The sequence below is a fragment of the Pieris napi genome, chromosome 20, assembly GCF_905475465.1.
Source record: "Pieris napi chromosome 20, ilPieNapi1.2, whole genome shotgun sequence".
Classification (NCBI taxonomy): domain Eukaryota; kingdom Metazoa; phylum Arthropoda; class Insecta; order Lepidoptera; family Pieridae; genus Pieris; species Pieris napi.
Window position 1 is genome coordinate 3,144,792 of NC_062253.1, and position 25,962 is coordinate 3,170,753.

Sequence of the window (25,962 nt, forward strand, 5' to 3'; positions counted from 1 at the left end):
GCAAGTTATATTAAAGAGAGCAGTGTTAATATGTCCTTTAAGTAGAAGCAGCAATTAGTATTTATATAAAATAATAAGCATTTATCACTTCCAATATTTTTAGATTTACTTCAACATTATATCTAATTTTAAGTAAAATTATAAAAAAAATATTAGGCCATATATATATTATCTATGATTTTTAGAACCGAATGGAACTTAAGACAGCCTGTGGTAATTAATATAAAGAAAAATAGAATCAAATGTCAACGCAAACAAAACTATGTCAAAATTATTTCCAAATTCTTTGTAATAACAAAAACAAATCCTCATAAAAATACAGAAAACCGATGTTTTTAACTTAATTAATCAATATAGTGAAAATTGGGCGTGATGGCTGAAACGTGAGTAACTCACATATTTGTTTATCAACATGCTTTCAAAGCCTTAATTTATTACATAAATAAATAATCTAAGATTAATGTGTGCGAATCAAATTCTATACACCTATTAAATATGCGTAAATTAAAGTTGAATTGTAAGAATATGAAAACTGGCTAAACAGATTGAACTGATTTTAACCAGTGTTCCCATAAATTGATTTACAAGCAGGAAACATTACACGTAATTGAACTAATAACCTACTTAAATCCTGAATTTTAATTATAATGTTAGATTGCATACAATACTAAGAAAACACAAAGACCTTGTTTTTTTGTCATCGATACTTTTATAGATATAAAAACATGTTTATCTCTGATAAGATTGAGGCAATGCAAGCCATGAGAGGGTTAGTGGTTCCTAATAATTATATTTTTCTAATAAGAATAGTATAAACTCTGCTTTTGGGAAATTCTTTAGTGCCTATCAATGATATAATCTGATATTCCAATACAAATAAGCATGTGTTAAATTTATATTAGGTATTATCTAGAAATATATTTTTTTTATTTAAATTATCACCCTTTTTAAATACACCTAATTGGCACACACATTTAAGTTATTAATTATGCATGCAAATATGTCAATATGTTGTTTCATTCATAGCCATTCATTCAATCATAACTAATATTTGAACAAACAGTATATTGTGATACAACAATAAAACAAAAAAATAATTCTTATCTATAAAATATAAACCTTATTTTCATTAAAGTTTTAGGCATAAAGTATATAGTTATTATTTCTAAAGCTTATATACTCTAAAAAAGAGAAAAGAAAATATTTTAGAATGAATAAAGAAACGCATGTATGATTAAATCTCATACATTATAAATCTACAAGGTTCAACATTTCAGGAATAGTCAAAATCCCAGTAATGCAACAACACCTACATCTGAAGATAGGTCAAGCGGTAACTGGTGGGACACATGGCTCACATCCGCTAAGAGTAAGGTAGGAAATTGATCACTTTAGGTTTATTTTATTTAAATTGAAGGCTAATTGTATAAATGTATTAGTAAGCCTCCACCAGGCTTTCCACTTCAGTGCCGTCTGCATGTGACAGAGTCACATTTAGGTGTGAGTTTAAGATATAAACAATAACCAAAAAAAACTTAAACGATTTAAAAATTCTTCCTTTGTATCAAATATATATTGTAATGAACAATGAATCTTAGAACTTAGAATTTAATATAAATACATATATTCTTTGTATATTTTTTGTATTTGTATAGGTGAAACTGTGCTTTGTGTATGTTTAAATGTGTATTCCCTTTTTGGCTATTGTGTACAGTGTAATTGTTTAATAAGTAGCTGTAGGAATACTGTTGAGCAAATAAATAAATAAAAAGAGCTAATACAGAATACTATTTTCTACTTAATCTATAAATGGCTTAAAATTAGATTAAAGATAAGATTAGCCCTCATTTTCCAAATGCAACTTGAATAAAACATAAACAGATATGACACAAATTTAAGATTTTATCATAAGTAGAGTTTATCATTGGTTATCTTGCGTTTTTAACTAAAATGTATATACAAAAGTAAGCATTAACCATGTGAAATATTTCATTTGGTGCTTTGTTAATGTTCTTATTATTATTAAATATAATGCGTCTTTTGATAAATCATGTTAAAAACTGGGTGTGTATCAGTTTTAAAACACCAAAGATTTAACCTATTTGTATATTGTATAAATATCTGTTTTACTGAAAAAAATAATTAACAAGAAACCTTGGACAACAACAAAGTCTTTATAAAAGTTCCGAGCGAAATATACGGAAGTGTGTTACGTGTTCACGCAATAATACTAATTGAATTTATATAAAAATAACTCTGAGGTCAAGTGAAGCAAGTATCCTTCTTCTTCAAGTTGTAAAGGAATACTAAAACAACCTCGGAAACCTCTCTATGTAATATGAAGGGACCACCAAGGTTTTAGTGGCTACCTGCTAAGTAGCACCAGACTAAGTAGCATGCGGGACCAGATCCACTCGTAGCTGTAGTTGTAATAATTTTTATATATCTTAAATCAGAAAAAAGTGTGTTCCATATTATTTATTGAAAAAAGACTATTTTTTTCCAGTCCGCAGAAGTATATACAATGGTGAAGAAAGACTTGGCTGAGATTGGCACAGCTGTCAAGAGCGAGGCAAGCCATGTCTTCAATTCAACATCAACGGCTATAGGAGAGACTTGGAAGGTAATAATTAGTATAAAATTAAAGAATTTAATTCAATGACTACAAACATCAATTAGCAAATAAGTTTAGCCTAAATATTGTATTAACACCATTTTTGCATAATGAGGGATGACACATCTAATGACAAATTACCATTTGCAAACATTGTTTCCCTTTATAAAGTTTCCCTTAAAAAATATTTTTAACTAAAGTACTCTTTCTTAAAGTACACACTCAGAACTGATTTAGTATGTATTATGTTGCATTGTTCTCATGTATAGAAGCCTCCAAATTACCCTTTACTGCCAAGTCACTTTGATTAAAAGTGACAATTTAATTAATTAATGTTTATGAGGTAAGTCAACAATTGCATGTAAAATTTAAAATGATTTTCCAGATGGCTGTACCCGAACCACAGACAAATGCTATGAAGAAAAGTATCAGTAGCTTTATAGGTAAAACTGTGTTTATTTCTAATTACTTAATATTTCTTTGGATAGATCAGACACTTAATAATCAGGACACTTAATAAACAGGACACTGAATAAACAGGACACTTAATAAGCTAAACACTGAATAAACAGGACACTTAATAAGCTTAACACTTAATAATCAGGACACTTAATAATCAGGACACTTAATAAACAGGACACTTAATAATCAGGACACTTAATAAACAGGACACTTAATAAACAGGACACTTAATAAACAGGACACTCAATAAGCTAAACACTTAATAAACAGGACACTTAATAATAAGGACACTGAATAAACAGGACACTTAATAAGCTAAAAACTTAATAAACAGGACACTTAATAAACAGGACACTGAATAATCAGGACACTTAATAAGCAAGACACTTCATAATCAGCAGGACGAGTAGGTAACAGCCGATACTCAAGGAAGTGATCTCTTCCAGGCAAAGAGGTTCCAGTTTATCTGTTAAAGTAGTTTTATTTAAATGTGAAGTAATTCACCTATATCAGCCCGAAAATAAATTGTTTTACCGGAAAGCGAACCTAGCAGCAGTTTATATACTATATTTACTTAGAGAGACGTAAACATTTAAACAATAACCTTTTCAGGACAAGTGAGCACTGTCTTGAACCCTGAACCTGATGATGAAGACGATACCGAAGTCATTCTCTCATCTGGTGACACCACTATGCTCTCTACTTATAAGGTATGTTAAAAAAAAGAACATCATATGCCTTAATACAAGGCATTTAAGAAAATACATTAGAGCAATAGAATCCAGTAAGACGTTACTTTTTATTTTTGTGTACATATTTAAAAAAACACTTTAGTAAAGCAATTATGATTCGTCAATTATTTAATATATATACTTATATATAAACACTATCTTTAATGACATTCTCAAATAGTGTTAACACCGTCTATTTGTCATGTTCGAAGTGGACATATTTGAAAATTTTAAATAATAAAATTACCTTTTCATATTTCTCTCATTTGCATTCCAAAAATTGCAACCTATTTCTGTTTAATTAAGTTAATTTTTAAAGTAAATTAATGGCTTAAAGAACTCGTAGATTTCAATAAAGATATTTTTGTGTATTAAATGTATTTTTTGCATTAAAAAAAAAACTAATTTTTGTAATATGACTCAATTGTTAATGGTTGGGTTATATAACGTTCTAATTTTAATAGACAATTAATTTTTCTTACATTTTACGCATTCTATAAAAGATGAACTTTTTTAAAAAAAAATCGTTGGCTCATAATGCACTTTGTTTTGTAATAAATATTTCTTAGATTTTTTTTTTATTCCAGAAAGAACTGGAATCCCTCCAACGGGTCGACGCGACATACATAGTACCTCCAGACAGGCTCCACTTCACAGCCTGGAGAGAGAGCTTAGAGAGCGATGACGTCATCTCTCCCGTCGCAGCCGTCAAGAGACTGAACAACAGTCCCATACTCAAGACCCAGTATGAGAAATTGGTCCCCGACGCCTGCTCACATGATGAGTTTTGGGAGAGGTGAGTTTTCTTAAGTATATTTCAGGTACTGTTGTGAGTTTAAACCCCAGTTGTGCGGCACTATGTATGAATTAAGTGAAGGTTAACATTGATCGAAATATCATATTGTGGAGGTATATCCAACTTTTACGCTATACAGGATGTTCCATGAATAAACGTATGACCGATATCTGATGATAAGGGGCCGTTCAAGTATTACGTAAACTTTACTGCAATGTAACCCCCCCCCCCCCCCTTTCCTCTAGTCAGCAAAAGTAAGCAAAGCTCTTAAAAATAATAGTACGTAAACGTATTCATTTTTTGTAGGAAACCTCGAAAATGCATTTCGTTTTTAAGCATAGACAATGTGTGGGTAAAATGTGTTAAAAGTAAATAATTACTGTTTACGTAATCACCAAATAAGAAAAGCAAAGACCCCCCTTCCGCCCCCTATAGTGCTTACGTAATACTGGAACCGCCCCTAAGGTAGTGCAGAAATATACCCCAGAAAATATATTTACTTCTGTTACCGTCGTTAACCCTTTCTTTTTATATTATGTAACAGGGGGCAAATGGGCAGAGGTTAAGTTATACCGCCCATGGTCACTTACATTGCCAGAAGGTTCGCAAATGCGTTGCCGGCGTTCTGTAAAGGACTGAAAAAATTCATACTGCAATTACCGGATTTTCCAATAAAATAGCACTTTAAGTCAAACCATATACCTAAAGCTTTTATTAAATCCCTTAAATTTATCCGACTGCGTTGGAAAAAGCCTATTAATGTTGGCTAGTGATATAACACTGCCATATCACCTTTAACTTGACGTTAAATTATGGGACACCATGTATATGAAGGTGATTATTTTAAGGTATCTATTCCGAGTGGCGTTACTCCAAGACCGCCTGGCGGCCATGTCTCGCAAAGTACCCGCAGATTCGGTATCTGACGATCCGGTATTGGCTCATTTGCCGCAAGAAATTACACCTATACAGACGTGAGTAATCTCTTTAGATTTTAATACTACATATATGCATGCACATATATTAAATTGATATTTTTATTACATTTTATTAATTATAAATATATTGAGACATTGCCTATAATTTGACACATATGAAACTTTAAATTACTTGAATTTGGCCCTACAATCTGTTCCTTTCCATATAACGACAACTCTATTGAGTCTGTGCCGGTCGTAACTTTTTTAATATTGGCAAAACTGTTACATCATTGTAGTTTGACAGTTAACATAAAAAGTGATATTTTTTGAGAAAAAAATGAATAATTTTAGCGCTGAGTTCCCTTTCCGAATTAACTGGAAAATACACAGTATTAATTATTAAAAGAAACGTACCTATCGCATTGTACTTCGGGTTCTTTAAGCTTCGGTTTAAAATATAAAATTGTCTATGGATTGTGTATTTTTTTTTTGTATTTTGTTTTCAGGAGTCCAAAAAAAGTTCTCTCTGGTCTAACCGAAACCCCTGACGTAGACAATGTTGTCGCCTGGGAAGATGGTAAGTAGTAGTCATAATTTACATTCCTTTTGGTTAGTGAGAAATAAATGTAATTTTATTTCCACGAGCAGAAGATTTCGCTAATGACGTCGAGCTGACAGAGGAGCAGCAAATTTTACTTCTAGAGGAATACGAAAAGGAAATAACATCGAAAAAACATAAGCAAACTAAAGATGTTGCCAATAACAACGCAGATACACCCACAAAAGTTGCCACACTTAAAAATAAATCCCCGAATAAAACAAAGTCCGACGAATGTGGGAATTTAGTTGAAGACTACTTTGGTGATAAGGAAGTGAATGATGATGCTAGCGCTAATTCAGATGAGAGTTGGGAAAAAGAGTTTGAAATCGAAGAACCGGCGGCCCAAAAGGCCTGACTCTGGTCGCGTTTTTTTGACGATTAGACCAATCGGAAATAGAATATGGGTATTGGACTGGGCTCTATGGAAAAATTTACGTCATATCCTGATTTTCTTTTTAATTTTCGTTTCGTATATATTTTGAATAAATTAATTCGTTAATAAGGATCAGTGTATAGTGCAGTAGGTTTTAATAGCCGACTTCTGACAGTTATTTACGTTTTCTCTCATTCAAATTAGATTTCAACAGTTGTATATTAATCGATTTAATAATCAATTTAATTGATTAGTCCATTATCAATGCTTAATAACCTTCTAGATTGTCTTTGCCAACCTGTCAGTTTGACAGTTCACTGACTTTTTTGACAATGAGCTGCATTAATTGGGAAGTCAAATTGCGTCATAGTTGGGCCAACTTAAATATAACCGTGTATATGTTGCAGGCTTCTTTTTGCATCTTAATAAGCCGTTCATTTAATAGCCTAGCCACGTAACTAAACACAGCTGTTTAACTAGCGGCCTGAAAGATATTGAGGCAGTTGATCGAACAGCTAGGCAAATGACTTGTATCGATGACGTTTCTTTACTTGCCTCGCCTGCTGACTGTTAATTTAAATTTAACTGTCAGTATGGCGTCGGCAAACCACAACTTTGATGGTGTTTTCCAAAGTTTAATGTGAATTAAGCTGTGACTGACTTAAGCAATTTACTTTTTTTTTTAAATATTTACTATGTCAGATGTCACATCTCTTTATTATCTGCCACATGGTCTCTCTGTCGTACGAATGGCCTAAGCATTAGCTAGTTTATTAAATGTTTGTTACACTATGCTACAGCTGAATATCTTTCAGGCCGCTAGTTAAACGGCGCTATTTAGTTAAACGGCTTATTAAGTAAGCTGCAACATATATTTAAAACGATTATGAAATTCGTTTGTTTTTTTTTCAGTAAAATAATCGAATTTTATATATTTTTTGAGACGTGTTGCGTCAAAAATATATCTTGACGATATATTTTACTACAATTTTGAACACACGCACTTTTATTTTATGCTTCCATTTATTTATAATATAATTTTTATGGTTGTTAAAGTATAGTTTATATTTCTTTGGGTTTTTGATATTTTTATAGTTATTTCTCCGATGATGACTGAATTTATCATCCACTCAGTTTATGGGTAAATATTTCATACATTGCATACAATGCTTTTAACTCGATATCCCCTTATCACCAGCATTTTTGGTTGTTTCTTGTTTTTTGGAGGATTTCATTAATTTAAGATACATTTTGATAAGGCATTTCTAAGTTTCGTTATATGCAGTACGTTATACCCTTTAGTTTAAGCTTTACGATAAGTATTAGAAAATCTAATTGTACATTAAAATTGATAAGTATTTGTGTTGTATGAAATGTGATAATTAATTCGCTTTTATTTAGTACTGGCGGTTTTTTGTCACAAATGTGCCCAAAATTTTTGACATTGACAGATGAACTCAAACGCCGCCATCTTTCACTTGTCTATAGGAAAGGTTAAATGTCACAATGATAGATTTTGGGCCATAAAATAGATGTAATTGAATTAAAAATGTTTACAAGACAATATTCTTGCTTAAGTGCAATATGTCATGGTGTGCAATACATTATTATTGTTTGAAATGGTAATTGAAAAAAACTATTTTCCTTTTAAAAATTTAATGACCAACAGAACAACGTCAGTGTGTGACAGAGATAACGCTCTACTAAACCGTTTGTCTCTTTCCAAAGGTCAAGCAATATTTACATTTATTATATTGTTTCATTAAGAATACCTAAAAATGTTCTAAAGGTTCCGATATTTAGGTTACAAATACGAAACTTCAACTTCAAATTATTGTATGAAAATTGTTGGTGTTCTGTGTAGCAGAGGCGCTGCAATATAAATGAACACAAGGCGTTTTCGTTAGAATTTAATAGAAACAATATAAAAGTCCAGACGTTTAAAGCTACTGGACTCGTGTCTGAAAAATGTAATTAAATTTTTGGTGGAAGAATTGTTTTTGCACACCAATGTGTATTATTAAATCCGTAGTGCTTAAGTGACTCTGAGTTGGTTAGACGTCGTTATGTTTGTAAATTATGATAACGAAACTATAAATAAAAGTTATTAAAAATTGTATTAATTATTAATGTCGCCCCTTTATATTAATGGTGACTTTCACCTGTATAATACCCGAAACAGAACTAATCTAAGAGTAGGACCAACTAGGCTCCAGAAGATAAACCACCCCTTATATGGAAATTGTATTAGTTTTTAACAGTTTAGTTAGTAAACTTACATAGCAACATAAACAGCCTGCAAGTGACAAAGGTAATTAAAACAAATTTTTATCAAAAAATATTTATTTTTGATGCGGCGAGGGTAGTTGCGCATTGATAGGTGAATTACTTAAATGCGGGTAGAATGCGCCGGGTGCTGGTACTGACATGTCACTTGGTATATCGCCAGATTGCGGGTAGGGATGGTGGGGCGGAGCACCCATCCATTGGGGATACCAATATAGACCCTTAAAGAAAAATCGAAGATTGGAATTGTTAGAAGAATTAAATGGTTTTTATATAGAAATGAGATGTTAAAAAAATCGTAGGATGATTAGCAAGTTAGGTTATTACTTCAAATACGTATTTCTTTGACGGTCTCATACGCACCACCTTGTCGACAATTTTATTATATGAATAACGCTCAGTAGCATTCGTGAATCTAACTCTATGGAATAAGCCAAATGTATAAGAACCTTATTATTTCCGGAACCAGAACATGTGTATCGGTACTCGTTGACAGTTAGAGGGTCTAAATAGCTGACTCCAGCAATCGACCCGTAGTTCGGTGGGAACATAAACCAGCAACCATCTAGGGAATCTAAAAAATAAAAATCGAATAATAAGTATTTAAAGTCGGTTAAAAATCAGTGGCGCTACAACCTTTTTCGCTCTAGGACTCAGATTTATGTATCTGTTTCATGATCATTTTGTCAATCTAATATGTAGGTGATTAGCCTCCTGTGCCTGACACACGCCGTCGACTTATTGGGTCTAAGGCAAGCCGGTTTCCTCACGATGTTTTCTTTAATTGGAGCGAATGTTAAATGCGCACATAGAAAGTCCATTGGTGCACAGCCGGGGATCGAACTACGATCTCAGGGATGTGAGTCACAGGCTGAAGCCACTAGACCAACACTGCTCAAAAATTAAATAGCTTGTATAATAAGTTGGAGTTCCTGGCTTTGATTCCTAACGAAATTATAATAGTTTACTATCCCCTACTTGGGATTAAATGATTTATGAATGATACCAAAAGTTCCGCCTTGTGTATATGGAAACAATAGTTCTAAAACGACAAATTTAAATAGAGCACAGGTTTAATTAACAGAAATCGAATGTTAAACTGTCTACATATAAATAATAAAACAATTTTACTATTTATTCAGATAGTCAAATTGTCCCGACATTATTGCTTACAGCAATATTGAACCCAAGCTTTAAACACGTGACACGGCGTAATTCGCAATTTAATCCTGTATATTTTAAAATAAACTAGCTGACCTGGCTAACTTCGTTCCGCCCTACAACCTTATAATATCGTTGTTACTTTAATTTAACTTATTTTAGGATTTCATTAATGTTAAGTATGACATTAATATAACTTTTTTGCAAATATAGAAATGTTTTATTGCTTGCCATTGCGAAAGAAGAATGGCAGTTTTACACATTAGGCATCTTCTCTCTAGCGTCAATATGGCGATACTGCATGTTAAGCACTTTCTGATATCCAACATCTTTTGATCAGGATCAAAGAATGGTTATGCATCTCCTCATTCACCTCAAGATCGGAATTTCTTGAACTGACACGAATTCGACGTAAAATGATGCGTAGTTTTGTCAACAGATGGCACCATATGGTTTTTGCATTCGTAAAATTAATTAATTGTTATTCGATAACTTATCCGATATTTTATTGCTTATTCTGCTATTCGGGACGGAAACAAATCCAACAAATCAAAAACCATGGCAATCGGTCCAGCCATTCTCGAGTTATACCTAAGTGTTGTAACAAACACGACTTTCTTTTATATGTATATATAGATGTCTTACAAGTAATGTTAGAGAAATCATGTGGTGATTCAGTGGAGACAGTGTAGCTTTCCGTTGTCTGTTCAATGAAGGGCGGTACTGGAGACAAACCGGTGCCAGGATCTCCTGGTATTATAAATGGTCCTGAAACAAATAAGTCAAAATGGTGGAATAATTATAATAGGAGCCCTATTGACCTAGGGACTGTGATCAGACTGAGACTGAAATCGTATGATTAAACGCCAGTAGAACTTGTATGCGTAATTAGCAGTATTTATACGGGTTGCAGACCAAGTGCTAAGCTAAGTTAGTTTAGCTTAGCTCGCATAGCTGACGCGGTTTTCCATACTTGTCTGCAGACCGCAAACTATGCGAACTAAGCTATGTGAGCTAACCAAAATTTGCGAAGCTAAGTTAGTTGTGTATGCCGATGCGCAGCTGCACGAGCTAAGCTAAGCCCCTCCCGCTACCCCGCACACCCTTTGCACATCCTTCGCCACACTGACTGAGTTTTGGCTTAGCTGTTGGTGTGCACGCTATTTATTTCTAGCTTAGCTTAGCCTAGCTTGCTTGGCATAGCTTAGTTTAGCCTTGGCATAGCTTAGTTTTCGGTCTGCAACCGGCTTTACTTAAGCTGTCATGTGGAACATCGTGTTATGATTGCAGCTCCTTACAAACTTTGTGTAACAAAAAACTTGGCGATTAAAGAGTGGCGGAGAGTTTATTGCCAGTTCTTCTCTTCCGTTCTACGCCCTTGATTTGAGAACTGGCAGTAAATGTAAAATTAGAAGTATTTCATATATATATAAATAATATAATATCGTTCATAAGTGTACATTGCGTTACCTATATGCATAAATGATTTCGACTTTTGTATGATTGATCTTTTAGTAAGATTAACAAATGCTTGCGTTGAGTGTAACTATATTGGTAACATAAGGGAATCAGAGGAAATTACTGAAGAAGGAAAGCTGGTTTGAAATATTATTGATACTAATGATAATGCTAGTTATTAATATACCTTTATTAATATGGATAAGTAGGTATCGTGTCGTCGGGAGTCTAAAGTGTCAGCTTTTCTCGCACTTTTAAATGCAAAATGAATTTGTTAGACATGGTATGGAATTTTTAGTAGATATTGATGTTTTCCATAAAACAGTAGTAGGTACATCACTTTGCTCTATTGTCAATAGTTTACATAGCTTACGCGGTATAGGAATTTATTTTTGTCTTTTTCACTCTTTGGGTTACACTATTGTAATTTCATATAGAATATAATAATTATAAATATTCTATATCTTCATCAGGGATAACGTAGGGTTCTAATGGTGAAAGATTTTTTTAAATCGGTCCAGTAGTTTCGGAGCTTAAAAAACAAACAAATCTTTATAATCTACTATATAAAAATAAGTCGGGTTTTCCTTCCTGACGCTATAACTCCAGAACGCACGAACCGATTTCCACGGTTTTGCATTCGTTGGAAAGGTCTCGGGCTCCGTGAGGTTTATAGCAAAGAAAATTCAGGAAAAATTTCAACAGAAAAGCGGGATCACCAAATGTTACATAAAACGAAGCCATCTATCTGGTGGCGAAACGGAGTTCGCCGGGTTTGCTAGTATTAGTATAGATTTCTTAATTCAATTGAGTTTTACAGGCTAAGATATAACCGTGGGTTAGAACTTATATATTCTATTACAACTTACCACCGTAGAAGTTTGTATTGTTCCATTCGCATACGTGATGATCACACGCGAGAGGTGATGACTTCTCTTTAGTGTAGTAAGAGTGACCGTTTGGTAGGAACTGGAATATATGATAAAAGATGCGTCTTATAAATTGAAACCTTAAAAGCTATTTTGGAAAGACTCCAGGTTTCCAAAACTAAGAGACAGCGCACGCTTATTAATAATAATTTCATTTTGTTCGGATTAATACCTGCAGCTGAGTTTCATCATCGGACGTCGAGGCAGAATACGAAATTCCACCCATATCACCTCGACGTCCGCCATTCCATAACTGAGCGTTTTTAAGGCAGTTTCTGCCGTGGTTCCACTAAGTGGAACCAGCTGCCCACTGAAGTAATTCTGAACCAATTCGGCTCAACTTCAAGAGAGGAGCGTACCAATTCTAAAAAGGCCAGCAACGCACTCGCAAGCCCTCTGGCATTGAGAGTGTCCATGAGCGGCGGCGGTATCACTTAACATCAGATGAGCCTCCTGCCCGTTTGCCCCCTTTTATAAAAACAATTCACTGCTGCCACAATTCTTAAACTAAACTCAATCCTTAACACTTCTAGACTTACCAACATATAATCATAATGGCGGAAGCGGATTCCCTGGATATTAAAGTCTAGGATGAAAGACCCTGACGTGATGATGCAAGAAGCAGCTGTCAATGGAGGCAGCTTGTATACCTCTGTACCGCATTTCACAATGGCCTTTGGTAGTGTTGAAACGTCGCGGATGTGTTGAAGACCTTTTTTGAAGGGGAATCTAGGTACAATATATGAAAGTATTAAGATGGTATTCATATTTAATGAGAAGATTTTTATGCTTTAATAATAATAAAGCCCTTTTTTATTTCCATTTTTTACTTATAGCTAAATTTCAGTACGCCTGTGGAAATGGACCCTCCTCCAACCATTTCCAGATGTTTATATCTTTACCAATAGTCTGCCCGTCTTTTCCTGCTATTTCTATCAAGTGATCAGCGCACCTTCTTTTTGCCCTGCTCACTCTTCTTTTCCCGCGTGGTCCCTTCCATCCATTAACTTCCTTCAGTACCATTCATCGGAACCCCTTGTCGGCTAAAGGCATCCTCTAGCTTTTTCCAAATAATCTATACGTCTTTATTTTGTTTATTTTATAAGCTTTACCGATGGATTGATAAAAAGCGAGTATGCCTGTTCGTAGCAAAAATAAATACTCTTTACCAAGGGAATTTACCAACATAAGTCTATACGAAGCAATAAACCAGTGAAGCTACTACATTTTTAGGACTGGGCCTCAGATTTCTGTATCTGTTTCATGATCATTTGTCAATCTAATAGGCAAGTAGGTGACCAACCTACTGTACACACGCCGTCGACTTTTTATGTCTAAGGTTGGTTTCCTGACGATGTTTTCCTTTACCGTTCGAACGAATGTTATGTGCGCACATAGACAGAAAGTCCATTGGTGCACTGCTGGGTATTGAACCAACGACCTCAGGGGGTTTAGTCAAAATGTCTTAACAGTAGTGTATGTAGAAAGTGGAAAACTTAATTTGTATAAAAATAACAGATCGCGTCAACAATTTTTCATACAAATTAAGGCTATGTTCACATGTAACGCGCGTTAACGCGCGTCGACGCGCGATCTAATTCGAAGAGAGTTCAGATGATGAGCGCTAATGCGCGTTGCGAGAGTACTCGTCAGTCTAGTTCGGTAGAACGTAGAAAATGGACGTGGAAGAGGCTATTATTTTGTGGTTATATTATAAAGAAAAATATAGAAAAAGAAAACGTACACATAGGGTTCATCCAATTTTGAAAAATAAACCCAGTTTGTTATAAATATAATTACGAAAATTAACAAAATTAAATGCGATCGCGATGAAAGCGCGCGCTCAACTGAACAGCATACGGGCATTACATTAATATCAAAGAGCACGTCAACGCGCGATCACCTACGTCTAGAGACTTTTTCTCTTTGTATAAAAATACCACAATGTGTAGTCGCGCGATTTGGAAACGCGCGTCAAGTTTTTGCCATCTGAACATAGCCTAAGTTGTCGTGGTTCTACATACACTACTGTTAAGGCATTTTGACAGTGACAGTTCGTGTCGTTTCATACAAAATATTTAGTTTAGTAGAGTCACACGCTGCAGCCACTATGCCAACACTGCTCTGAACTATACACATACCAAAGACAATATTAAGAAATATACATTATACAACCTTGTTCAACGTACCTATAAATACAAACACCAGCATGACACTCCAGCCCATGTATGAAATTATCCATTTGAAATGCCACATTAGGGTCCTCCTCCAAAAAGTACTTATTATCATCCATAAAGTGAACAAAGCCAAGGAAATGAAATCCTCGGTCCTTGCAATACGGCGGCACGCCTTTTCCCATGTTGTATATGTCACTATATAACTGTGATATAAATAGATAGACGTTTTTGCCGCAGAAGTACTCTGAAAATATAATAGGCAAAACAGAATTTATTAGTAACTATAGAATCTATGCGAGGTGATTTACGGGGACTAGGACCGAAAGCGATGGAGGCTCATTGGGGACGCCCTTTACCCCATCTAGGGTTGACATTAAGTCAAGTAAGTCAAAAAAAAAATCATTTATTCATATAGGTAACAGAATGTACACTTATGAACGTCAAAAAAGTAATATAATATATTAAATGCTTCTAATTTTAAATTTACCGCCAGTTCTCAAATCAAGGGCATAGAACGGAAGAGAAGAACTGGCAATAAACTCTTCGCCACTCTTTTTAACTGCCTAGGTTTTTGTTTTACACAATGTTTGTAAGAAGCTGCAACCAATACACCATGTCCGATATGACATTTTAAGTAATTAATAGTTAATTAATAATAATAAAATAAATTCAAAACAAAGATTTGTCCTCTATCAGCAGGAGGCATGGTGAAATAGGAGAACGCACATTCTCGTGGGAACGACACACATAGCCGATATAATTAACATGTGAAAAAAATATATAACAAAAATGTGACAGTTAGCGTAGAAAAGATAAATCATAAAACGGAAAGGGACTATGCTTCTTTTACTGACTCTTTCAACCTGAAATTTGGCCAGTAAATATAGAATTTTGTGATTGGGTGTGGTTTCGGAGATCGAACAAAAGTAAAGAAGGGTGGAAGTAAACCAATTGATATATACTATCAAAACGTAAGGGGACTTCGGACTAAATTAGTTTTACTAAACGCAAGTGTGTTGACAGTTGGTTCCAATAGGCTTTACTATACTACGATGTGATCGCGCGGACTGGCTGAATTCACAAGAATTTCATTATTTATAATTATGTAGTTATAAAATGGTTTAGGTTTTTAAGTTTTTACTTGTTATGTTTATATTATGTTTTACGTTAGTTTTCTATTGTATTAGCATTAAGTTACTGTAAAAATAGGAAATAAGGAAAATAAATAAACATCACTGCATACACGAATTCAATTCATAGAATCATATAATCTATGACTTGTCTAGTCATAGAATCTATACAAATTGTTATTTTTAATTCGGTTATCTGGATTTAAAAAAAAACCGCATCTCTAGACAAGATGGCGTCGCACAAGTCCCTATGAGGTACCATGAATGTTTGCTTATACAAACGTAAGTATGTTACGTGTCTATCATTCTTAAATTACACATATTATATTTCATACCTTGACTCATATAAAACTCGCTTGGGACAGCCCCGCCTGCGCCAGCATTGTAGGTAGCCACTCGTTCCGTCTTTATCGTATCGTGATTGTCGTACATGGTTAACATATTATCTATTGCGTCGTCCAGAGCAATGAGTAAAACCTGGAAAAAGGGGAAACGTTTTTAAAGATTCTTTGAGACTGCTTTGATTTAGTGTTGTCGTGTCGTGAACGTCTAACAACATTGAGTGTTCGAATTGTGATCAATCTTTATTTTTTTTTATTATTTAAGTTCAAGTTATGTTTTTTTTCAGTTTATTTAAGTAAAGTTTCTTTAGTTTGTTACTCTCGTTTTCAGAGGTATTAACATGAGTATTCACTTTGCCCTAGTACTGTATCCGCTTTACCCAGGGGTCCGGGCAAAGCGAATACTTTCGTACTTTTTTGAATTCTATTTCCAGTTAATATATGTCTAATTATTTAGGTTAACTGATGACAGTATTTATAAGAGCAATTAATAAAGACCGATTTTGTTTTTATACCTTATACCTTTTCTGCTATAACCTTAAATATCTTAAGGTATCCACTTTGCCCGGCTTTCCCCTACTGTTCAAATGAAAAAAATCCTAAACTGAGATATGAAATACATAACAGCTAGGTATTGGTAGATATTTACATTTTTCTAGACGGTCTTATTTGAAATTAAATTTAACTTTGATTGTGTAACTTGCTACCTCTAACGCGAAAGAAAAATCCACTGTTATCTCTATTAAGTAACTATTATTTGTTTAATTTTCTACCCAAAAAACATACGGAAACTTTGAAATAACAAGACAACTCTTGCTAAGTTACCGACTATAGTGATATTTGACCCAAATTATCGACCTTACCTTCAATTCTTTTATATGCATATTGATGAACCTTCCCAAATGGTCGGTGGCTATGTGAACATGCTCGTTTATTAAGTACTGAAACAATGGCATAAAATTGGTATATTTAAAGGTGCCAGTGGCGTAACAATAAGGTGGCAGGGCTGGCAATATGCCACGGGCCCCCGACCCAAGAGGGCCCCTGCCCAAGAGATATTATGTTCTATGGATGAATGTGAAGTCTCCAACGCTAAGTCCTGCTTCTGAACCTCTTAGCTCCTTCCTTGCCACTTAAAAGAAGTTGACCAGGGTTCGGTTGGTGTCTGTTGGTAAGGGTCTGGAGTCTCTCGTATTGCGGTGTAGTGTTTAGTTTTTATGGATGAATTGCCAACCACGATCAGATTCTCTAAGTTCACTTTGCCTCATGTATGGCCGAAGAAATGAACTTACCCTAAGACTGTTATCCAGGTCTCCATCTATCTCTATACTAATATTTATTAAAAACGATTCAGTGGTTCCTGTACCAAACATATCATATTCACACGTAATATTAGTTACCTGATCTGCAGCCCGTTTGATCTTCGTCATCTCAATTTGGTAATGAGCGAGGTGGTCCAACTTATCAGTCGGATCGTGACCATAGATCTCATACGCGTCTATAATCATTGCTAGAGTTATGTTGTCTGTGGGCTCTTGACAGCATGGGTGCTTTCTTATATCGTATGTTTTCTGACAAAAATATTTATCAATTTATTGTTTATATAACTTGTAAAGACAAAATTTGGTCAAATTTGATGGATTTGACAGGCATTTTAATTTATTTATAGCAAATCTAAATGCGGGCGCTGGTATTGTCTATGGTTTAGCCGAGTACTACACCTTAATAAAACTATAATTCTTGAACGCTTATAAACAATATTTACACAAATTGTTGCGGTAGTATCTTTGCTACAAATAAATTGAATAATATAACAAATTCTTGTTTATTAATTAAACTATATCACACCCTTTTTAAGTTCTCAAACTCCAATGTAAGCGTAAAAAATAAGACTTACTATAAAAGTGAAACATATTAAAAATAGCAAACTGTTTCCTAGCATATCGCCTCCACAATAGTTACAAAACAAATTAGGAAAAAGTAATAAAAGCATAAACTGCAATTAAAAATAACAATGTTATATTACTGTAATATAGATTTTCCCGTGACTCCTATTCACTTTAAATTACTTTTTTTACTAGTAATACTTGCTGAAAAATATGTCATCAGAAATTTTACATACATATTCATATCAAAAAAACACTAGCGGCCCGACCCGGCTTCGCACTGGTGGACAATTAGTTATTAAACATATTGATATGTTCTTTAATATTGTGAAACATTTTTTTGTTCTATCATCAATAGTTTTCGCAGCGCATGCGATGAAATATATTTTATAGGCATTTTTTATACCTTGGGTATATTATTGTAGTTTTAGTAGTGATCCTTATTTTCTTGCAATTAAAATAGCCAATATTAATCAGTGATAATGTGGCATTCACATGGTGAAAGAATTTTTAAAATCGGTCCAGTACTTTTTGAGCCAATTCGTTACAAACATTTGTATATACATCAACAAATCTTTCCTCTTTATAATCTTAATATATATAAATTACGTGTCATGTTGTTTGTCCTCTATGGACTCCTAAACTACCGAACCGATATCAATCAAATTTGCACATCGTGTGCAGTTTGATCTAACTTAAAAGATAGGATAGCTTACATCTCAATTTATACAATATTATTTTATTGAAAATATTTGTTTATTATTTGATACAATTCTAACAGATGGCTCTGTGTTAAAAGTACCAACGTTTCACATAAGCTATCTACCTTTCACATAAGTTCTCCTACCGTTTCCATTGAATAGTTTACTACTAAGTAATATAACAAAAACCTTAGCTACAGCAACGCTTGGCCGGTCTGCTAGTATTAGTATATAGATAAGCAAGCTAGCAAGGGAAAAAATTAAACAAGAAACCACAAAATAAAAATAATAATAATAACTAAAACTAAATAGAAACTTAAACCTCATTAGGAGCATAAACAATGTTACGGTAAGTTGGAAGATTGTTGTAAAATATATATATTATCATTAATACAATGTTAGTACTTAAGTTGTAAGAGCGAGATAGACCATTAAAAGTAGGAAAAGTAGGTACGTATAGAAGACTTTTAGATCCAGTAACTCTAGGATTACAAAGAAAGTTTACCAAGAACGTTAGTATGAGTATTAACCTTTCCTTATTAAAGCTTTCTATGGAAATGTATTTGAATACACATGTGGATTTAGAAATGTGGTGACCAGATTACATTAGCATCTGAGTTTCATAACCGAACGTCAAGGAAGAATACAAAATACGATCCGTATCACCTTGTTGTTCCACAACTGTGCGATTCTTAAGGAAATTTCTGCCGCGCTCCACCACTATGTGGAAGTTGCCCACTGAAGTATTTCCATGGGCGGCGGTATCACTTAACATCAGGTAAGCTTCCTGCCCGTTTGCCTCCTGTAACATGAAAAAAAAGCATATTCTAAAATACTATTATACAGGGTGGCCAAAAAGTCGTGGATCAAACGCAAATAGGGAATAGATGGGGTCATCAGCGGCAAAAAAATGTTCTACGGGAGGTCTCTAATGTCAACCCCTGCAGAGTTATGATTTGTTTTGGTATTTATATAAAAATTGACTTTTTTTTACTAATTCTTCTTAAAATTCGAAAATATCTACATCCTGCATCTTCCTCATAATATCCACTAGATTGGTACTGATGAGTTCTTGCGTAAGACATACTATTTATAGTTGATTATTGAGTGTATTCAAGATAATATTAAGTGATACGATATAACATTTTTTCAAATCATAAATTTTTCTTTACTTTGGACCCCACTGTGAAAAAAAATTACTCCACCGAAAAGTGACCCTGTACTACAAGTGTTGGCGCATTTAATAGGGATTCTGAAAAGGTATTACACTTGGCCATGAGTCGCTCTAATATCTTTCTAGGAAGAATTACAAACAACGATTGTGAAATAATAATTGTATTAAAACAATTATTTCTCAATGGTTGTTTGTAGGAAACAAAATATTTTTCAATAAAATATGCTCAAAATTCCTGACTCTGACCATAATACTTAATCTGCACCGTCTAATCAAATTCCTACGTAACCCTCCAGCCATCTGTCCAATTTTTTGAATCTACTCTGATTCACACAGTACTGGTACAGGTAGGTAAATAATCTATCATAAGTCCGAATCGTTGTTGTTTTTTCGTGTAATACCTTTTGAGAATCCATATTAAATGCGCCAAAACTTGTAATACAGGGTCACTTTTCGGTAGAGTAATTTTTTTTCATAGTGGGATCCGAAATAAACAAAAAGTTATGATTTGAAAAAAATTTATATCGTATAACTTAATATTATCTTCAATACACTCAATAAACAACTATAAATAGTATGTCTAACGCAAGAACCCATCAGTACCAATCTAGTAGATATTATGGAAAAGATACAGGATGTAGATATTTTCGAATTTTAAGAAGAATTAGTAATAAAAAGTCAATTTTCATATAAATACCAAAATAAATCATAACTCTGCAGGGGTTGACATTAGAGACCTCCCGTAGAACAATTTTTTGCCGCTGATGACCTCATCTATTCCCTATTTGCGTTTGATCCACGACTTTTTGGCCACCCTGTATATACAGTAGTCAGATCAACGCAACATTGTCAGTGTCATTAATATTTTTTAATGCTGTATTGCCGTTCAAGTATTACGTATAACACGTGCGCGATAAGTTGGGACCTTCGAGGAATGCGGCTCCCCGCCCGCTACCCCTGCACTTCCCCGATGGCACCCGTATTGTACCGTTCGCATCGCAAGTTTTTTACTAGGATTTTTAGTCTCGTTCTGGCTTATTCAAATAGTGTTAAAAAAAAATAAAGATTAGATAAAAGCAGCATCATCCCTGAGTAACATAATAAATTAGGTTAAAAAAAAACAAGGACGAACCCGCGGCGGCTGCTCGTTGTGTTCGCTTTTTTGCGGACGTTACAAACACGCCACTGTGACGTCACCGCGCTCAGGTCCCAACTTATCGCGCACGGATTGTAAGCATATAGGTGGTGGGGGGGTCTTTGATTTTCTTATTTGGTGATTACGTCAACAGTAATTATTTACTTTTTTACACATGTCACCCAAACATTGTCTATGCTTGCAAACGAAATGCATTTTCGAGGATTCCTACAAAAAATTAATACGTTTGTGTACTATTATTTTTGAGAGCTTTGCTTACTTTTGCTGACATTACTATTTATTTAATAAGATAAAAATGATAAAGCCTAGATCGTTTTTTTTAATTCTCGATTAACATTACATGAACTTTATATATATATATAATGTTTTAATACCTAAGGTAAGACATTAATTGGGCTACAAAAACTTAATAAGTACTCAACATGTATTAATAAATTTATTAGATTTTTTGAATGATATTGCGTTTCAAAAATATAATTAAAATTGGCATAAAATATGTCATAATCGAAGTAATTCGACCATAAAATTGTCATTCCGTTCTAACATCAAAGTTATCCCTTTAATATCGTAATATGAAAACTCCCGTGGGCCTATCGATCGATTTCCTGCGCACATCCGACGCGTCGGTTACGGTACATCTCCAGAATCCAGCCATCTCGCATTATTCCCACAAAACCCGTGAAAAAATGTTACATTAACCGTAAAAAAATATCAAACCAACCCAAAATGACCGCGAATAACATATTCTAAATAAATCTTACACAGATTATAGAAAAAGTGAAAAAAAGGTTTTTGTGTGATGTAAAATGTAATAAAAAAATTTAGTGTAACGAAGTCTTCCATTATAGTTAAGAATTAGATTAATGTCTACGTCTTCCTGTACGTCAATTTTTAAATATAGAATTTTTTGAAAAAAGAATTTAACATGATTAACGTCGGGCGTTTCAAGATGCCACCAATTAAGAATGTGCTGGATGTGGCCATGCAGACTGTCAGGCAGCAAGTACCAGAACGACCTGGGCCTGCACCGCGCCCACCACAAAATGTCCGGTTCGCCAATTCAGGTAAGAGAAATATTAAATCGTAGATACTATGAATCGCAACGCTTTGAAATTTCCATTTGATTTTTCTTTTTACACGCTTTATATTAGCTTCACCTGTATGTATGTATGTTACCGACTCCTTCGGACTCGATTTTGACCCACTTTTAACGAACAGATTTAATTCAAAATTTGCGCACCTGTCAAAGATCGATGACAATGCAATAATCCGAAAAAAAAAATAAACTAAAAAATAAAAAATAGTAAAAAAAACACGCATTTAAAGCACATCAAACTAAAAAGTGAAAAATAATTCCTAATTTAGGCTGAAAATGGTAATGAACAAAAAATACTGGTATTGTGAAAAAGCGTGGGGCGCTCTGTGCCATATTTTTCGTCTATCGAGCAACCCAATCGTGTCTATCGTGCTTTAAAAGCGTGTTTTTTAGTTTTTTTTAAACTATTATTTATTAATTCTATGTATTAGACGTGGGAGAAAGCTGTGAGCTATCTACAATGAATGAGACGACATCACCGTCATACCAGTCTACGAACCCGAGCAACCCATTTCTGAGCGGACAGCTTCAGGCTGAAGATTCCTTCACCAGTTATCAAAACACATATCCACAGCAAGATGGCGCTCCCAGGTATTATTTGTTACATTAGTAAACACATTCTTAGGGGCCTCATAGCCTAGCGGTCTTATTAAGTGGCAGCTAGGTGAGGGGTACCGGGTTCGATTCCCGGTTCGAGGGCAAGTTTTAATTTAATTTATAATTTGTTCTCAACCTTTGGGAGGGTTGTGCGGTACCGGGCGAGTGCCTAAACCGTACATAGAGGACACGGTCGAAGTTCTAAGGCAAAAAGCACGAATTATAAATATCTTATACTTGACGCTGGCTAACGCACAAACCGTTCCAGAGCCATTAAAAAAAAAACACATTCAAACATCAAATACTCTGAAGGCTTGTAAAACCTTCACCTCCTTATTCATAAAAATAAATCTGCACCGCACTAAACTACTTATTTAGCGTAAACACCACTTCAGTGGTCGAGACAAGTCAACAAGTAGAAAGTGTAATTAAACCGCCTTAATCTTATATTTGGAGCAGTGTTGGCCTAGTGGCTTCAGCGTGGGATTGTCATCCCTGAGGTCGTAGGTTCGATCCCCGGCCGTGCACCAATGGACTTTCTATGTACGCATTTAACATTCGCTCGAACGGTGTAGGAAAACATCGTGAGGAAACCGACATGTTTTAGACCCACAAAGTCGACGGCGTGTGTCACTGGAGGCTGAAAAATTATCATGAAACATATTCAGTGATCTGAGGCCTCGGCCTCAGTAGACCGAAAACCTGTCTAAGGTCTGGACCTAAAAAGGTTGTAGCGCCACTGATTATTTTTTATCTTATATTTGCTACGTAATAGTGATTATTTTGTTTTCAATCTTTTGCGACGAAAGATCTCAATGCCTCGTATAAGGTCAAGTCGCAATCAAATTGCTTTTGATTGACATTTCAGAACTCAGAGCATGCAAAGCGTTGACTTTTACGCCTCATCGGAAGAGAGTGGGTTCGAAGAGGGTGGTGGTAGTCCAGGAGCTAAGATCAATGAGTTTCAAGCTGCCTGGAACGTCACAAATGCTATCCAGGTATGTCGGTATTTATAATCTAATATATAAAATTCTCTTGTCCTATAAAAACCCATACTCCTCCAAAACAGCTCCACCGATTCTTATAAAATTTTTTATGCATATTCAGTAAGTCTGGTTCAAACCCTTAAATGATTTGTAAATTTTAATTACATTAAATGATGTAATTTTTTTTATTAAATTATGAAATAAATAAAATTTAATTATGAAATGATTTAAGAATGAATTATGAAAATATTTATTTATTAATGATGAAATTGATAAAAAAAACGTTTTTTAGACAATTTTTTTTTTGTTTTTATTTTGTTGTGATACTTTTTTATTTTATTTTACAACATACGACTAACCCCTATTTTTATTATTGTAGATAGTTAATTTTATTGTACTATAAAAATGTTTCCTAGAGATAATATACATGGCAAAACAACGTTTGCCGAGTCAGCTAGTAATATATAATATAATATAAACACAATCTAATAACAGTACTTGATTTCAAAGTCTATTTTTTCAGGGTATGTTCGTTGTATCATTGCCATTTGCTGTGCTCCAAGGAGGATACTGGTCAATAGCTGCCATGGTTGGTATCGCCCACATCTGCTGTTACACAGGCAAAATTCTAGTAGATTGTCTCTACGAAGATGACCCAGTTTCTGGTCAACGAGTACGAGTCCGCGACTCTTACGTCAGCATCGCCAAAGAATGCTTCGGAAGAAAATATGGCGCCAAAATTGTCAATATCGCCCAAATTATTGAACTTCTGATGACTTGTATCTTGTACGTTGTGGTTTGTGGTGATTTGATGATTGGAACCTTCCCCGATGGGTCAATCGACACCCGATCCTGGATGATGTTAACGGGCATATTCCTCTTGCCTCTGGCATTTTTAAAGTCCCTCAAAAGCGTTAGTATGCTGTCTTTCTGGTGTACCATGAGCCACTTAATAATAAACGCCATTGTTCTTGGCTATTGCATTCTTTATATTGGTGAATGGGGTTGGTCGAAAGTGAAATGGAATCTCGATTTGGAAAACTTCCCCATCAGTCTGGGTGTCATTGTCTTCTCATATACTTCCCAAATATTCTTACCCACCTTAGAAGGCAACATGGAAGATCGATCTAAGTTCGAGTGGATGTTAAATTGGTCACATATCGCTGCTGCTGCATTCAAAGCCACATTTGGATATTTCTGTTTTCTGACATTCCAAAACGACACCCAGCAGGTAATAACAAATAACCTCAGATCTGCTGGCTTCAAGGGACTCGTAAACTTTTTCCTCGTGATAAAAGCTGTGCTAAGCTACCCCCTTCCTTATTACGCGGCCTGTGATCTGCTTGAACGTGTTCTGTTCCGAGGAAAACCTAAAACAGTATTTCCCCCAATTTACGCTTTGGATGGCGAGCTGAAGGTTTGGGGTCTAGCATGGCGACTCGGTGTGATAATGTTTACGATACTGATGGCAGTATTTATTCCTCATTTCCTGATACTCATGGGCTTTATTGGTAGTTTCACTGGTACGATGTTGAGCTTCATTTGGCCTGCGTACTTCCATTTGAAATTGAAGGCCAACCAGCTCGACAGTACCACTGTTGCCTATGACTATTTCATTATTGGTTTGGGCGTATTATTTGGCCTAATCGGAATGTACGATTCTGGTTCTGCTCTTATAAAAGCATTCAAAATAGGGTTGCCGTTTTAATTTAGTAGTCAATAATTGTTGAACTATTTTTAGAATAATGCATATTAAATGTCTATTATTTATAACCCTGCAAGTTGTTTGCGGCGAAATAATGCCAATATTTAGTCTGATGTGATTTTGTAATTTAGATTTAGCTGTTAAGAATTTAAACTTGTTGCTGATGTATCCATTGTCTTCCAAAATAATGATTATATTTATGACAATTGACATTATGACGTTATGTCAGTTTGGTCACATTGATAGGTTAAGAATCGAGCGTCTTCCAGATATTTAAATCTTCAACAACGAAGTCTTCCATTTAAATGTATTTTTAAAGTTATATATTTACACATTTTCTGCAAACAGTAGAATTATACTATATAAAATGTATAACGCTTTTAATTGCGAAGTCATATACAGTAAACCCCCTTATAACAAGGTACTCTTATAACGCATTTTCATATTACGCGACTTCAATCCCTCGCATAACACGGATATTCTCCCAAATAACGCGGGGAATTCAGACGTCATATTTCTGAACTGTGTCATTTATAATGATCTGTACGCACTTATTTCGTTCACAACATAGTCTCTTTTTAATATTGGATTAAAATCCCGTGTAACAAGGGCGAGTATACTCTTACAACGCGTTTTCTGTAACGCGGAACCAATCTACCGTGTTTGAGGAGGGTTTACTATA

General features: G+C 34.6%; 3 protein-coding genes across 3 annotated transcripts; 2 read left to right on the forward strand and 1 right to left on the reverse strand.

Annotated features, from left to right (window-relative positions):
• The first annotated feature begins 225 nt into the window (after nt 1–225).
• Nucleotides 226–7,460, forward strand: LOC125059722 (BSD domain-containing protein 1-A-like). Its single transcript, XM_047664265.1, has 9 exons — nt 226–383; nt 1,278–1,374; nt 2,507–2,623; nt 3,000–3,057; nt 3,689–3,786; nt 4,395–4,603; nt 5,452–5,577; nt 6,030–6,100; nt 6,172–7,460. The coding sequence occupies exons 1-9, from the start codon at nt 373–375 to the stop codon at nt 6,477–6,479; spliced, it is 1,095 nt and encodes a 364-aa protein (XP_047520221.1). The 5' UTR covers nt 226–372; the 3' UTR covers nt 6,480–7,460.
• Nucleotides 7,461–8,822: 1,362 nt separating this feature from the next.
• LOC125059721 lies at nt 8,823–17,975 on the reverse strand. The gene is made up of 10 exons (XM_047664264.1): nt 17,877–17,975; nt 17,380–17,550; nt 16,843–16,920; nt 15,974–16,115; nt 14,521–14,752; nt 12,871–13,060; nt 12,272–12,371; nt 10,590–10,712; nt 9,233–9,357; nt 8,823–9,004 (listed from the first exon to the last, which is right to left on the reverse strand). The coding sequence occupies exons 1-10, from the start codon at nt 17,970–17,972 to the stop codon at nt 8,840–8,842; spliced, it is 1,422 nt and encodes a 473-aa protein (XP_047520220.1). The 5' UTR covers nt 17,973–17,975; the 3' UTR covers nt 8,823–8,839.
• Nucleotides 17,976–21,399: 3,424 nt separating this feature from the next.
• On the forward strand, nt 21,400–25,883 carry LOC125059898 (vesicular inhibitory amino acid transporter). The gene is made up of 4 exons (XM_047664582.1): nt 21,400–21,960; nt 22,424–22,583; nt 23,458–23,587; nt 24,099–25,883. The coding sequence occupies exons 1-4, from the start codon at nt 21,822–21,824 to the stop codon at nt 25,281–25,283; spliced, it is 1,614 nt and encodes a 537-aa protein (XP_047520538.1). The 5' UTR covers nt 21,400–21,821; the 3' UTR covers nt 25,284–25,883.
• The last annotated feature ends 79 nt before the right edge of the window (nt 25,884–25,962 follow it).

Bases quoted from the DNA above. Each gene is read 5' to 3' on its own strand.
- LOC125059722 (XM_047664265.1), top strand. The intron at 3,058-3,688 runs GTAAAACTGTGT...TAACCTTTTCAG, and splicing joins AAGTATCAGTAGCTTTATAG to GACAAGTGAGCACTGTCTTG. The intron at 6,101-6,171 runs GTAAGTAGTAGT...TTCCACGAGCAG, and splicing joins TGTTGTCGCCTGGGAAGATG to AAGATTTCGCTAATGACGTC.
- LOC125059721 (XM_047664264.1), bottom strand. From the start codon at position 17,972: ATGCTTTTATTACTTTTTCCTAATTTGTTTTGTAACTATTGTGGAGGC. The intron at 13,061-14,520 runs GTACGTTGAACA...TATTGTACCTAG, and splicing joins GCTGGTGTTTGTATTTATAG to ATTCCCCTTCAAAAAAGGTC. The intron at 9,358-10,589 runs GTAAGACATCTA...TTTATTTTTTAG, and splicing joins TGATTTCTCTAACATTACTT to ATTCCCTAGATGGTTGCTGG.
- LOC125059898 (XM_047664582.1), top strand. From the start codon at position 21,822: ATGATTAACGTCGGGCGTTTCAAGATGCCACCAATTAAGAATGTGCTG. The intron at 21,961-22,423 runs GTAAGAGAAATA...TCTATGTATTAG, and splicing joins TGTCCGGTTCGCCAATTCAG to ACGTGGGAGAAAGCTGTGAG. The intron at 22,584-23,457 runs GTATTATTTGTT...TTGACATTTCAG, and splicing joins CAGCAAGATGGCGCTCCCAG to AACTCAGAGCATGCAAAGCG.